Source organism: Eulemur rufifrons, chromosome 8, assembly GCF_041146395.1.
Source record: "Eulemur rufifrons isolate Redbay chromosome 8, OSU_ERuf_1, whole genome shotgun sequence".
Lineage (NCBI taxonomy): Eukaryota > Metazoa > Chordata > Mammalia > Primates > Lemuridae > Eulemur > Eulemur rufifrons.
This window is the reverse complement of record NC_090990.1, coordinates 39,706,070-39,721,737: the sequence shown is the minus strand read 5'-3', so window position 1 is coordinate 39,721,737 and position 15,668 is coordinate 39,706,070. Positions and strand designations below refer to the sequence as shown.

The 15,668-nt window shown below is 38.7% G+C and overlaps 1 protein-coding gene across 2 annotated transcripts in view; it reads left to right on the top strand.

Moving 5' to 3' along the window:
• The window catches only part of NDC1 (NDC1 transmembrane nucleoporin), a 48,032-nt gene that overhangs the window by 22,511 nt on the left and 9,853 nt on the right, over positions 1–15,668 (top strand). For both annotated transcript variants that reach the window (XM_069477960.1, XM_069477959.1), the window contains exons 11-16: positions 1,179–1,334; positions 3,591–3,836; positions 3,931–4,046; positions 6,589–6,639; positions 8,442–8,505; positions 9,596–9,696. In XM_069477960.1, the coding sequence (XP_069334061.1) occupies positions 1,179–1,334; positions 3,591–3,836; positions 3,931–4,046; positions 6,589–6,639; positions 8,442–8,505; positions 9,596–9,696 (734 nt within the window). The remainder of the gene's footprint in view (positions 1–1,178; positions 1,335–3,590; positions 3,837–3,930; positions 4,047–6,588; positions 6,640–8,441; positions 8,506–9,595; positions 9,697–15,668) is intronic.

The following is a 15,668-nucleotide window of genomic DNA, read 5'->3' as shown; positions in this document are numbered from 1 at the left end:
CCATCTCTACTAAAAAAATAGAAAGAAATTATATGGACAACTAAAAATATATATAGAAAAAATTAGCCAGGCATGGTGGCATATGCCTATAGTCCCAGCTACTCGGGAGGCTAAGGCAGGAGGATCGCTTGAGCCCAGGAGTTTGAGGTTGCTGTGAGCTAGGCTGACGCCATGGCACTCTAACCTGGGCAACAGAGTGAGACTCTTTTTTTTTTTTTTTTTTTTTTTGAGACAGAGTCTCACTCTGTTGCCCAGGCTAGAGTGAGTGCCGTGGCGTCAGCCTAGCTCACAGCAACCTCAAACTCCTGAGCTCAAGCGATCCTCTTGTCTCAGCCTCCCGAGTAGCTGGGACTACAGGCATGCGCCACCATGCCCGGCTAATTTTTTCTATATATATTTTTTTAGCTGTCCATATAATTTCTTTCTATTTTTAGTAGAGGTGGGGTCTCTCTCTTGCTCAGGCTGGTCTCGAACTCCTGAGCTCAAACGATCCGCCCACCTCGGCCTCCCAGAGTGCTAGGATTACAGGCGTGAGCCACCGCGCCCGGCCCAGAGTGAGACTCTGTCTCAAAAAAATAATAATAATAATGACTAGAATTTTTAAAGGCATGGGGAATCACAGTTGTTTAAATTAAATAATAAGATAGCAGATCTTTAAACTCTCCAAGTATAAAGTATGATCATTATTGAGTCACTCCTATAATACCAATAGGGGCTGTTATAGATATGAAAGTGTAAGAAAGCACAGTGAGTCAGAACCAACAGTTTAGAGGTTGCTAGGGACCGTGGGGTGTATCTCATTGGACACCCCAGTATTGATTGTCTCAGTTTGTTCACAGTCTTAGCAGTCTGTTCAGTATTGCTAGTGAAGTAACTCTGGTCTTTCTCACTCAAACTACGACCTAGACTTTGGTTTTAGTGACCAATTTGAGAGGTTTTTAAAATAGCAAGTTTTTGCTTATAGACTTTTGAGAAAGTTAATTCCTCCAAATACTTGTTGAACTCCTGCTATGAGTTAGATAGCATGAATATAAATAGTAGCTTAACTAGGAAAAATGGGCCCTGATGCAAAGTATAATGTAGAATTTCTTATTGATTCCCCCCCCACCCCCCACCCACCTTTGAGAGGAGACTATAAGATTATCTGCATTTTAAAAGCTGGTGTTTGGACCTCCTAGGGGGACATCCTCACAATTGGACAGCCATTTCAAGGGAGTGTTTGAATCTTTTAAATGATATGACTCAGAAACTGGTTCTCTACCAAGAAGCTGCTGCTACGAATGGGAGAATGTCTTCATCTTGCCTAGTGGAACCTAAGAAAATGACTTCTCCAGGTAATTCCTAGCACTACTAAAAGAGGGGAAAGCATTTACATTTTATTTCCTAAGAAAGAAGACAGTAATCTAAGGATACTTATATGAGACTAAAGTGTGTACTTTTAGGGCAAATTGATTCAACATATGGGATACTGTATTGAACCAAGAAAAAGAACTGGGTATCATTGTAGATTGAAAAAATTAAGTCCAAAACATCACGTTGTGTCCACCATAAGTGTATATAATTTTTCATTGGTCAGTTAAAAAAAATTAAGTTCAGCATGGTGGTAGTGTTAAAAATGATGCCAAAATGATGGTCATCAAATAGGAGACTTTAGCTTATTCTAGTACAAAGCCAGATTAATCGTTACAGATAATATTGGATGCTGTTCTGGTTGTAGTATCCCAGAGACAGAAAGTTGCTGGTCTGTAGAAGAGCAAGTGAAATGCTTGAGTGATTTGGGAGTGGGCTTTACACTCATTATTTCAAGAGAACCTGATATAATCTTCCATTTGAAACACGAAAGCTGAGAGGACGAAGTATGAATGGGGGAACCTGTGCTATTTCACCACACCCTTAAGTAGAAGATGCCCGTGAATGTAAGGCTGACATGGACTTCATTTTCAGATGCCTTTTGGGCTAGGCTTTAATGAAAATGGATGAAACTGGCTGGGTGGGGACAGTGGTAAACCTGAGAGCACATACTTCGTCTGAAGAGGGAAGCTGTGGGTTAGCTTTGCTCCATTGCTCCGTGTGGGAATTTGGACCCAGTATCTGAGCTTCTGGTCTTTTTTTAAAGAGAAGCCTGAAATCTAAAAAAAAAAAAAAATTGAGGTGAAATCTTCCTGTTTTTAAACATTGGCAACTAATATTGATATTTTAAAAATCACCGTATGGGTCAAAGCAAAGTCATCTGTGGTTTTGAAGTCATTACTCTGAAAGAGTCATGGCCCAAAAACAAATAGATTACAAATGAAAAATGATTTAAATGTGTTCATGAATGTCTTAAAAGATATGAGAGTGTTTCAGATGTTATTGGCTTTCAGATAAGCATTTATTTATTCATTCAACAAATACTTATTGAATGCCTACTATATACCAAACAATGTACTTAGAAGCCAGGGAATCACAGATGAAAAATATTCATGATATAAACTTTTTAGTGGAAGGCATAAAAATAACGACAAGACGATAGAACTGCTAAAAGGACATCTGTCAAAAAGGACTCTTCTGAATGGTAAGACGATATTTGATAAAGAAAGAATGCCTTGTATGGTACCAAAAACAGTTAATTTTATCCCATAGGGATATGGAGCCATTGGAGAATTTTGTATAGGCTAGTTAGATCAAGTTAGCAGGTTAGAAAGATCATTGTAATCCTGGGTTGGGTAGATCATGGGGCTGACCATATATGGAGCATTCATTATTTTTAAATTTTCATCATATCCCATTGCTCAGCCAAAATTTGCCTCTAATTTTGAAGAATAATTACAACACTCTTAAAAATTCCAGTCTTAATTTTAAAAATTTGATTCTTCAAAGATTTCTGATTTCCACTAACCTTTAAAAGATCATGTAATGAAAATTTGGTACTTGGGATGTTTAATTTCTTATGGTGGTTTTGTTAAGAAGATAGAATCCCAGTACAATTTATTTGTCTTTGTGCTTTGTGCTGGAGTGGCAGGAAAGATTCTTCTGTTTTTGTACAATAGGCTCTATAACTAAATTGATAGAGTTATAAGATGATTTTTAAAGATGCTGTTTACAGATCAGAGTTATAGATACCCTGGGTAGATTAGTCTTTGGTGTGACTTTTGTTAACTTGAAATAACTTTCGAGAAAATGAGGTAAGGTTAGCACTTTTTTCCTGTACATGTTCACATTATAGGTTTGTTTTGTTCAGGCAAATAATAGTTACAATAAGAACATACACTAAAACTGGACAAGTTTTAATGTAAAATGTCAATTGATGAGTTTCCTTAGGTAGAGAAACTGACCTTGGAGGTGAGGATATTCATAGAGGGGAAAAAAAACAAAGAGAGGCTGCACTAATCTGACAGAAAAAGATGTGTAAAGCTCCTTGAGTGGCCGTTGAATTACAGCAGTAAAATGCGATTTACTTGAGAGTGTAATGTAAACTAAAATGGAAACAATCTACTGAGCCTTGGGTAAAGGTGTTAAACAAGAAATGGAGATGTATGAAATTTGAGAACCTTCATGCTAGCCTGCTTGGATCAGGTCGCCCCTTCAGCACTGGATCTATTCTTTTACAGAAGAAACTACTTTTCAAACACCAAAATCCAGTCAGACGCTTCGGCCTTCCATGCCAACATTAGTTAAAACATCGTTATTTTCTTCAAAATTATCTACACCTGGTGTTGCAAGTCCCCTTGGGACCCCATTTGGCTCTAGTGTAGTGAATCGGACGGCGGGAATTTTTGATGTAAACACCTGTTATGGGTCACCACAAAATCCTCAGCTAACAAGAAGGGGGCCAAGATTGTGGACATCTGTGTCTGGTGAGGATTATTTATTTTCTAAAATTTGAAATGTTATAGTTGCATAGGATCAGACAGCCTAATCTCACCTTACTGTTTTGTTTTGTTTAAATAGATCAGCAAATGAGTGAATTTTCTAATCCTTCTCCATCTACCTCTGTTAGTGCTGAGGGTAAGACAGCGAGACAACCCAGTGTGATATATTCATGGATTCAGAATAAACGTGAACAGGTAGGATGATGTGGTTATGGGATTAATGTAACATTGAGAACATTAAGGATCTCACACTAGGAAGTTATCAGGAATAAATATGACTTTTTTTGATGCTTTATGTATTAAATTGACTCACGTGAAATTGCTAATATTAGACTGATTTTGAGCTACATAAATTGCAACTTCATATGGCTTGACCTGATACAATGTCTTTAATCTGTGAATTCTTTCATTTGAGAAATATTTGAGCAGCAAAATAAAAAAAAAAAATATTTGAGTTCTTTATGTATGCATGGTGCAGTTTTAGGCACTGGGAAAACAACAAACAAAATAAAGTCCTTGCCCATATAGTGTTTACATGTTAGAGAGGGTAGATAGATGAGCAAGGAAATGTGTTATACTATTTTTCTTTGAAATATACAATTCCACTAATGGTAACACTTATATGCTATTAAGAAAAAAAGTTGCTTTAAACTATGACATGTTATTAACTGTAAGATGCATCCTGGTAGGTCATGTTCAAAATATGAAAAATATGCTTAAAGGAGAAGAAATTCACTATGTCTTAAGTGTTACCTAGAAAAATAGAGCAAGTGAGAGAGACAGAGTCCCTGGGGAGGGAGTACCATTTTATGTGGAGTGGTCAGAGAAAGTCTCACTGATAAGGTGATGATGAGAGACCTGAAGGGAGGACAGGGAGCAGCAGAATGCAAAGACCCGGGGCCGGTTGTGTTCTTGCCTGGTGTGAGGAACAACATGGACGTCCGTGTGGCTGGAGCAGAATGAGGGAGACGAGAGTGGGTGATGAAGTCACAGGGGTAACAGGCACCCAGGGCTCACTGGGCCCATTAGCTGTGGTAAAGGCTGGCTTTTCCCTGAGTGAGATGGAAAGCCAATGTGATTTTGCCCACAAGAATGATAAAATGTAACTTACATTTTGAAGGTGCTGTGTTGAGACTAGACTCTCAGGGGGCAGGAGTGGAAGCAGAGAGATGGTGTAAAGCTGTTGCAGTGATCTTGTGGGAGATGGTGGTATCTGTGACCAGAGTGGTTGTCGTGGGGGTTGGAAGATGTGGTCAAAGTCTGGATATGCATTTTAAAGTATGTAATAGGATTAGCTTATGGTTTGGTTGTGGTTTATAAGAGTCAGTATTAACTCTAAGGTGTTTGGCCCAAGGATCTGGAGTAATATAGTTGCAATTTATTGAGTTGTAATTTACTGATGATTCTGGAGGAGGAGATTTGATAGAGGTGAGGTGGGGAAATCAGCAATTTGAGTTTAGACTTGCCACCTTTAAGATACCTATTATACAACCAAGTAAAAATACTGAGTAAGAAATTAGACATGTATCTGGGGTATAGGGGAAAGTTCTGAGCTAGAAATGTAAATTTGGAAGTCATTGAGTATAGGAAGTATTTAAAGCTATAATACTCCATGCAAATCCTTGAGGAGTGTAGATAAAAAAGAAAAGAGATCCAAGAACTGGGCACCTCCAGTGACTAAAGGTCTGGGAGATGAGGAATAGCAAAGGAGACTGAGGAGTGGCCATTGAGGTGAGTAGAGAACCAAGAAAAGAAAGTGATTCAAGAAGGAGGGAGTGTCAGATGCTGCTGATAGGTAGCATGGGATGCAAACTAACTATTGAGCTAGAAAGGTAGCGGTCACTAAGAGGTGTTGGGTGGAATAGTGGGGACAAAGGCCTGATTGGGATGGGTTCAGAAGAGATTGGGAGAGAACTTGAGACTATAAGAAAAGTCACATATTTCAAGGAGTTTTGCTGTAAGTGGAGTAGAGAAATGGAGTAATAGCTGTGGGGAGTTGAGGGGTCAAGGAATGGTTTTATTTTTTAAGATGGGAGAAATTATAACATGTTTGCTGATAGAATGATCAATTACTAGAGAGAGAATAGTTAAAGGCATTTTACAAACTTTTCAGGATCCTATATGGCTCTACATGCCGTAAGTACTGCCACGTCGCTTTTTGTGCAGCAGTTAGACACATGCCCGCTACGTCCCTCTGACTAGTTGTGTAGCTTTTGGGTGAGAATATGGTGGTAGTGAATTCACTTTCCTGTCAGTTGTGTTAGCTTTCAGCTTGATGTACTACTAAGAAAATTTTTTTCCCTATAAATGTCAACTAGTAGAAAACTATTTCATGTCTTGAATTTTCTTTTCCTGTGCAGGAAACATGTTCTTTTTTTTTTTTTTTTTGGTATTAAGAGGTTAGAGGGCAATTAGAGAATTGAGAAAGAATATGGTCTTAGAAAATATTGTCAAAACCACTTAAAGATTCCTTTTATTATGGCAGGGCTCTAATTTGGGAGTTAAACGTGTGTACATGGGAATACAGTTTAGGTTAGATGGCCCATTTTGGTTATCTATTTGTAGTACAAAGGTATTTACATGGTTTATTGTAGGTTATTCTTTCTCCACAAGATGTGAGATGTTTCATTTTTTCATTCAAGTTAGTGTCAGGAAAAACCTGGAATGTGTAATACTATATTTGAATAGAATTTAAAATGTAAATGTTAAAGTTAACTCTTCCTTTTTTCCAACTCAGATTAAGAATTTCTTGTCAAAACGGGTGCTGATAATGTATTTTTTCAGTAAGGTAAGAATATGTAGTTATAGCATTGGGCATGGGGAGAGGGGAAATGAAATGTAAAATGAAGTAGCAGAGAGGATCTGACTTATAAATATTTTATAGCTTAATCCTAGCAAGCCAGGAAGCTTTGCATAGTGCTTCACTGAACCTCCATTTTAACAATAGTTGCCCTAGACACACATTTCACTTCACTGGCTTCTGAAGCTTGACCCTCTAGTTGACTCCTGAGACTCTTGGCTGTCAGCAGCTTTGTGCTGATATGCAGTGTGGACCCCTTCCTGCTGCCAGGATCTTCACAAAGTGAGCAAATCCGTGGCTATCTGATGCTTCATGGCTCATTGTCCTGCTAACATCTTTGTGACCAATTTGGTGTTCACAAGAGAGATCTCAGATGTTAAATTTGTGATGGATAAAAGTTGTAATTCAGGCCACACATGAAATGACTTTCCAACATGTCCATCAGCTGTTCCAGCTGTCGCAGGAGAGCAAATCTCAATTGCAGAAGCTAAAGATTCATCCCTGTTTTCACTGGCTACAGATGTTATTTGTTAATTAATCCTTTGACTAGCAAAACCTTTGCCCATATGTTGTAGAAAAATTTTTGTTTTTCCTTTTTAAATCTAACCTCTCTCTGTAGGTATTGCAGTATTAGCTTATATCGCATTCATTCAATTAATGCCTTCAAGGGAAAGTTTGCATCGGCATCCATTGCTCGTTTTTCTTGTTTGGGAGTCAGACTCTGGTGGGGAAAGAGATCTGGGCAACTCTGATAGACACACATAACAGAGTCATTTCAGGTTCTTGAAACTAGTTTTTCACTGTGGTGGAAAGGAAGATCCATTCAATTAGCAATTACCTTTACCAAAAAGTAATCTGTTGATACCTTGGGCCACCCATCAGAGGAAGATGTCTTGTCTTCCACCAAGAGGAAGAGGGGTTGTCTGAAAGTTTTACTTCAGTGCTTGGTTTCAGAAGGAGGGAAGGAGAACTCACCTTAAATGTCTTATGTGTGCCATATTCTCTTTTCACTTATGTTCCCTCATTCAATCCTAACAGCATTCCTGTGAGATGTGTCTTTTGTCCTCATTTTGCAGATAAGGAAACCTGAGGCTCAGAGGGCTGAGTAGCTAGTCTGAGGGCACATAGCCAGGAAGTGGCAGAGCAGATGCTGACCAGGGTCTCCTTTGTTCCTTGGAAGTGAATGGGTACTTTTGATTCAATTTTGCAAGTGTATGATAAGGAGTTGTAGACACTGCTATTTGATGTTGAGATATTGAGAAATGTAACTTAATAAGCTTATTATGTTGTACTTAATAGGCTTCATTGGGTGCAGAACCAAAGCCAGAATTTGTTTAAGTGGGCAATTGTTGCTCCACACTATTCCACAGTGGCTTATTAAAGTTTTGGTGATTTTTCTTTGGAGTAGGATTAGGGGGAGACAATTTAAGAGAGGCAGTAAGTATTTAGGCAGTTCTTTTGTTTTAAAAGGAGCTTTTATAACCATTCTCTTAAGTGATCTCTATATTAGTCCCTTGAGGTGGGTTGAGCGTATGTAACTCTTATTTTAAATGAAAAACTGAGGCACATAGAGATTCAGAGACTTGACAAGGATCGCACAACAAGTTGATGACAGAATGCTTTCTTGTATTAAATGAAGAATGACCAAGTTAAATATAAGAATTTATTTCAGATTTTAATTCTTGAGAGGCAGCTGTCAGGTTTTTTGTTATAGCCTACATATTTGATTAGATGAAATAATAGAGTTTTTGCCCAGGGGAACTTACTTAAAGTTTTTGTTTTATTTATAGCACCCGGAGGCCTCCATTCAGGCTGTTTTTTCAGATGCCCAAATGCATATTTGGGCATTAGAAGGTAAGCAATCTCTGAACTGTAACTATGATTTTAATTATTAAATATTAAAGTATAATCCACAAAAGGTCAATTCTGGGCTTTGATCTCAATCTTTGAATTTTCAGACACATTTTATGTATCTGTTTTATATAGGTTTTTTTTTTTTTGAGACATGATCTCTTTCTGTTGCCTTGGGTAGAGTGCAGTGTGCAGTGGCATCATCATAGCTCACTGTAGCCTCCAACTCCCGGGCTCAAGTGATCCTCCTGCCTCAGTCTCCCGAGTAGCTGGGACTACAGGCATGCACCACCATGCCCAGCTAATTTTTTCTATATATTTTTAGTTGTCCAGATAATTTCTTTCTATTTTTTTTTTTTTTTTAGTAGAGACAGCGTCCCACTTTTGCTCAGGCAGGTCTCAAACTCCTGACCTCAAGTAATCCTCCTGCCTTGGCCTCTCAGAGTGCTAGGATTGCAGGCATGAGCCACTGTGCCCAGCCTATAATAGATCATTTCTAAGAGATATTTCGGTATACTCTGATTTGGGCAAAATTTTTTCTTATAAATAAGTAGGGAAATCGAGCCTGGGATTTTTTTTTTGCTATCTTTATTCCAAAAAAAAAAAAAAAATGCAACAAATAAATGTTTTTAACTTATGTTAACTTATACTAAATATTAAAACTTAGTTGTTAAAGAACTGTTTCTTTTCATTTTATAGATACTGCCTTCTCAGTGCTTAAATAAATGATACTCAGAGAAGCCTTTCCTGACCATCCTCTGAAAAGTATCCTCCTCAAAACCGTCATTCTACTTCCTTACCATGCTTTTCTTTCTAGCACTTACCACTACCCAACACAAAATTATTTAAAAGATAATATTTTTCATAATAGAATGTAAAGCCAGGGACACTGTCATTTTATTTATGACTAATGGAGTCGAGCACCTTTTCTGTGCCTATTCTGATCTTTTGCGCAATTTTGCATTTATTGTCCCCTCTTTATTTGTAGTTTTATTCTAACATTCAGAACATTAATCTTTCCTCAGATAAATGTATTGCAAATAGATCTGCCTAATTTTGATTCACTTTTAACTTTTTTTTCTTTCCCCTTGAGGTCTGTCTCACTTAGTGGCAGCATCATTTACAGAAGACAGATTTGGAGTTGTTCAGACTACACTACCAGCTATCCTTAATACTTTGTTGACGCTGCAAGAGGTAAGCAATCTGGGTTGGGAGGAGGTAGAGGTCATCCCCTCCCATCTTCCCCCCGCCACACCCCTAGTTTTCCTGTTTGTTTCTTAATACATCACATTTATTGAGTGACAGACATGTTGAACGTTAAAATAATGATACTACTATCACCCTCAGGAAATTACATCTAAAAGACAGAGAATAAGAAGAGAAAACTTTTAATTTGCTTATAAAAATTTTGTAGAAACAGAAATTTTATAGAAACAGAAAATGAAAGTATACTAAACCTGTAGGATATGCCTCTGGCATTAAACAGATTATTTAAGATACTGGAGTTGTGTCCAGTGATATAAGTATGAATCCTTACACAATTTGTAGCTACTGAAAGTGTCCTGTGATTAAATTATCCACGCACATATGTGCCCTATTGGCCAGAGGCTCAAGAGCTCAGGCCAGTGGATGCCCATCACCAGGCTGGATGGTTAGTTTTCACCAGCAGGTCTTTTTAGTCTTAGACTTAAAGAGACAAAAAATAAAGCATATCTTTCCTGCTTTGCAGTAGGCTTCCTTTCCTAACTTCATGTTGGGTGATATGTTTATACCACCTTATAGTAATAGTTATGTGTCACATGAGAAGTATAAACACTGACTGCATGAGGCATTTGGAGACAGCAGCTGGGGGCTTCAGTAGGCTTTCTGGAGGAGGGTGTTGGACTAGGCCTAAAGGATAATTGATGCTGCATCTTTTGGTCTTGGGAAGCCATTTAAGATATGAAGAAAAAATGTGCTTCACTGTTCCTTTCTTCAGAATTCAATTCATTTTACCCTTTAGAAAGTCTTACCCATCAAAACCAGTGATTTATTTTTTATTTTTTATTTTAGGTACTTTTTGTGCTCACTTTCTCATGTTTATTACTTGAAACATGTACGTCCATATGGATAGTGTTATTGTACCCTCCCAGCTACCTTTCTCTAAGGAAATATGTGCCTTATTTAACCAAACAATGGGGTAACCATGATTTGGGCATATTGTTGATGCTCGTAACAGTTTGTTTTTTATCACTCTGGCAGTGTAGTTTAAAATAAAATAACAGTAACAGTATAATGCTTTTAGTCTACAGAGTGATTTCATATCATTATTTTACTTGATCCTTAAGACTATCTTGTGAAGTAAGCAAGATGGAGCTACTCTAGCCCTTTCTTACAGATGAACGAGGCTCGGTAGTGCAGTAACTTACCTGAGGTCTCACACACAAGTCCAGTGAGTTGCAGAGCTGGAGGTTGAACCAGGTCTGATCACAGGGCACTAGGAGTGTAGTACACCCAGGAAAAGCCTAAGATCCACATCCCTTATTCTTTCTGAACGTGTCTACCATCTTGTCCTGGTTTTTTCCTCCTGCATGGTGTTGTTTCTTCAAAGAGAATGGTTCTCCCTTAGAACCGTGGCTCTCAAACTTTTTGGACCAGGATCTACAGTATGTTTACATGAGACTAAGAATATATGTGTCTGTGTGTATGTAAAGAAACAAAAGATTCCTGGAACAGTACTTACCTTTTACTATGGGCAGTGCATTTTAATATTATCTATTCTATTTCATTTAAAAAAATGCTGGTTAACATTCACTGTGTTGATTTCATAAAGATCACACTACCCTAGAGGTATTCTGCACCAAAATTACTCTGTTCTCACTTCCCCTGCCATCAAAATTCTTAGTTCTTCATAGTTGATTAGAAGAAAAGCAATCTATTTGATCATAGTCATTTATACCTTTTGGTAGGAAGATAAGCATTACAGATTTGTCAAAAGGTCAGGCCCTGTCTTAGTCTGTTTTATGCTGCTATAACAGAACACCACGGACTAGGTAATTTATAACGAACAGAAATTTATTTGGCTCACGGTCCTGGAGGCTGAGAAATCCAAGATTGAGGGGCTGCCTTTGGTGAGGGCTTTCTTGCTGTGTTATAACATGGTGGAAGGCATTACATGGATGAGAGAGAGCAAGAGATCCAATGCACAAACCTTTTTATAATCTGCATTAATTCATTCATGAGAGTACCTCACCTTGCAACACTGTTTCACTGGGGATTAAGTTTCCAGCACTAGCTTTTTGGGAGACAAATTAAAAAGCCTTAGCAAACCCTGCTCACTTTGAAACAGAGGAGTTGGAATAGAGTATGCTTTTTAGGGGCAGAATAGAAGGAGGCAAAAAGGCCTATTTTGGGGTGTTGGGAAGAAGTAAAGGGAAAAAGAATAGGACCAATGCCTTGGTACTTAGCTTCTGAGTATAAAAGCTCCTCCTTGTGTGAGGCTTATAACATCTATTTTCCCCTGAGGCACATCACAGTCAGCCTTTTGGTCATGTTCTGCAGTCAGATTTTGCCAACTGCCTCACAGTCTGTCTTTTCCCACTGCACATCCTGAGATGGACTGTAATGAGCAGTCTACGTGGATAATCCCTTTCACACCCTGGCTGCACAGTTGTTGATGACTTCCTTCTCTTCACTACCGTTTGTATACTCTCTCAACCTGTGACTGTTACCTGGGCCTCATTATCCCCTGGCTACTCCACATACAAAGGTTGAAACTCCAGGATTCTGCTCTCCAAGCCAGAGCCTTTATGTGTTTTTGTGCCAGAGATCCCTTTGGCAGTCTGGTGAAACCCATGGATTTTTTTTCTCAGAATAGTGTTCTTAAATGCATAAAATAAAGTACTTAGGATTAGAAAGCATCTCGATTCAAATATAATTGAAATATATTTATTAAGCTGTTAAATTTGTGATATAGCAATATGTGCTTTTTGTTGGTGGCTCATGCCTGTAATCTCAGCTACTTGGGAGGCTGAGGCAGGAGGATTGCTTCAGGTCAGGAGTTCAAGACCAGCCTGGGCAACACAGTGAGACCCTGTCTCTAAAAAAATAATTTAAAAAATGAGCCAGGGACAGTGGTGCACGCCTGTAGTCCCAGCTGCTCAGGAGGCTGAGGTGGGAGAATCACTTGAGGCCAGGAGTTCAAGACCAACCTGGGTGATATAGTGAGATCCCCATCTCAAAAACAAAAAAAGATCTGTCAGTGAGTCTATGTTTTTTTTTTTCTTTTTCTTTTTAGTAGAGACGGGGTCTTACTCTTGCTCAGGCTGGTGTGGAACTCCTGAGCTCAAGCAATCCTCCGGCCTTGGCCTCCCAGAGAGCTAGGATTACAGGCGTGAGCTACCTTGAGTGAGTCCAAGAACTCATTTTGAAGTAGTGATAAGATGAATGGTGTTTCAAGGTAATTGTAACAATAGTAATGTGGTATGAGGATATTTGTGACTTCTGTTGGTGACAAAGTCACAGGAACTGCTACGATTTGTTGCTTACATTCTTAATCGAAGGAAAGGCTAAATTTTAATTAGAGCTTAGTGAGGATAAACATGTAATTTTTATCACCAAATTCAGTCCATTTGTCCTGCCTGAATTTCACCCATAGGGCATGGACCCCAGTGTAGGAGCCCTTGCTCCAGGCACAGCCCTCTCACGTCCTTGCCGCTTCTGGACAGTTTCTTTGATCTTACCAACATTTCCAGTTCCTTTTCCCATGTCCTTTTTCTTTCAGCTTCCGTGGCTACATACGTCTTTCCCTATTCAGATTAGATTAGACCTTATAGTCTGTCATTTCAACCACTTTATTACTAATTCCTTCAACTGCCTTGTCCCTATGTCCTTCAGTTGCACATATGGCAAAACTCCAAGGGTCCAAGCCTGTGTCCATTCATTCTCTTGCCTGTCTCTCCTGCCTCGGCCTTGCTTCAGGCTCTTGGCATTCCTGTCCTAAATTGTTACTGTGGCCTCTTGCTCCTACTAACTCGTAACTGAGATCCTTCACCCGATTCCAGCCACTCTGCTATTCTTCCCTCTGCTCTGCTAACCACCATGGACTATTCGTTTTTCACCCAAATAATATCTTATTTTCTTTTTTTTCTTTTTCTTTTCATTTTTTTTTTCTTTTCTTTTCTTTCTTTCTTTCTTTTTTTTTTTTTTTTTTTTGAGACAGAGTCTTACTTTGTTGCCTGGGCTAGAGTGAGTGCAGTGGCGTCAGCCTAGCTCACAGCAACCTCAAACCCCTGGGCTCAAGCAATCCTTCTGCCTCAGCCTCCTGAGTAGCTGGGACTACAGGCGCGAGCCAACCATGCCTGGCTAATTTTTTGTTTCCATTTTAAGTTGACTGTCTAATTTTTTCTATTTTTAATAGAGGTGGGATCTCACTCTTGCTCAGGCTGGTCTCGAACTCCTGACCTCAAGCGATCCTCCCACCTCGGCCTCCCAGAGTGCTAGGATTATAGGTGTGAACCACCATACCCGGCCAGTATCTTATTTTCTTAACCTAACTGTAACTCTGTACATGTATCTTTTCTTTCCTTCTTTGCCTAGAACATATTTTTCTACTTTTGTCTGGCTCTGCTCTCTAACTCCCATCTCAACACTATCTTGCCTTTATTGACTTTTATCATCTTCTATTCATATTAGCCGGAGCAGAGGCAGGGGCTTTGTCTCATCTCTGTATTCCTGGCAAATGACAGGCTTGTTGGATGATTGCTGGATTGCTTCATTGCTGATTCATTGGGCAAAGGCTTCCGTTCTGGGGCCCAAATTGAGTGACAATTCTGATGCTTTGGGTTGGTTAAAATGATCTCAAACTGTCTTTCATTTTGAGAGGCTGGAATGTGATGTGACTCATATGAGCCCTGTTATATATATTTTTGGTTTTATATTCTTTGATCTAGAAGGGATACTTGCTCTTAGTGAAAAGAGTAAGTATGATACCAAGTAGCTCTATAATTTAAGGCAAGTTGTACAATACTGGCTTCTAGGTGTTACTAAGGAACAATTGTATAGAACTATACTGTCCTTTTGTTTTACTCTTCAGTATCAATAACATCAGCCATTTCCCTGTGAATCATTAAAGGCAAAATGTGAAAGGAAAGGGGAGCCTTTCACTCTTCAAACCATTCAGAGGGCAAGGAGTAGCGTGATGGATACTCCAGAGCAGTGGTTCCTACCAGTGGCCAGGCCATCCTGGGAGATCACAGTTACTATGAGGGACTGATGAGTCCACACAAACGTTACTGTCATCTGAATAATTAATGTGCATCTAACACGTTTGTAGCTATTTCTCAGAGGTTTCTACATGCTGTTTTGGTTAATTTAGATACAAATTCATTTGAAAGCATTACTGAGTTCATGGTCATTAACTTATTTCCTATCAACGGATGTAGAACAACTATGGTCTTGTGGAAGTCCACAATATTTGTTGTTGTTGCCTTTAAGAAGGGTTCTTACATATAAAAGGTTGGGGAACAAAATGGACAGTATTTTTTATAATTAAAATTTTTAAGAATTGTGGTAAAATACATATGACATAAAATTTACCATTTTAACCACTTTTTAGTGTGCAGTTCTGTGGCATTAAGTATATTCACACTGTTACGCAATAATCACCACCATCCATCTCAGAACCTTTTCATCTTTAGAATGTTTTCAATTTTTCAGAAAGCCTTGTTTTCTTTGAAAAAGCCAGTGTCATCTTGATGTATATCAGCCCTATATTTTTTGCCTCATCATTTGAAAGTCAGATTTTTATCTACATGGAATATTGAAGTCTACCTTTATGCCATTCTTAGAGCCATGCATCCAGTAAATAGTTAATTATCAAGCAGTTGGCATGTGATAATATACAGGATGGAAAAAGACAGACATGGTTCTTGCCCTCCAGGAGCTTACAGACTGTGAAAAAATAATTATACAAAGAATTAACTACAGTTGTAATAAGCGCCACAGTACCAGTTCATAGAAATGCAGGATGATCAGAGAGCGTGTGACAGGTGAATCTAAGCTAGTCTTGCAAGAGGGGGATAGAAAGAGGGGTATGAGGCCATTAATGGATTCTGCAAGGATATAGGGGTTAGAAGGAAGAATGAGGAAAAAGAAAGGAATATTCTCGAGGGTCAGAGCTATGAATT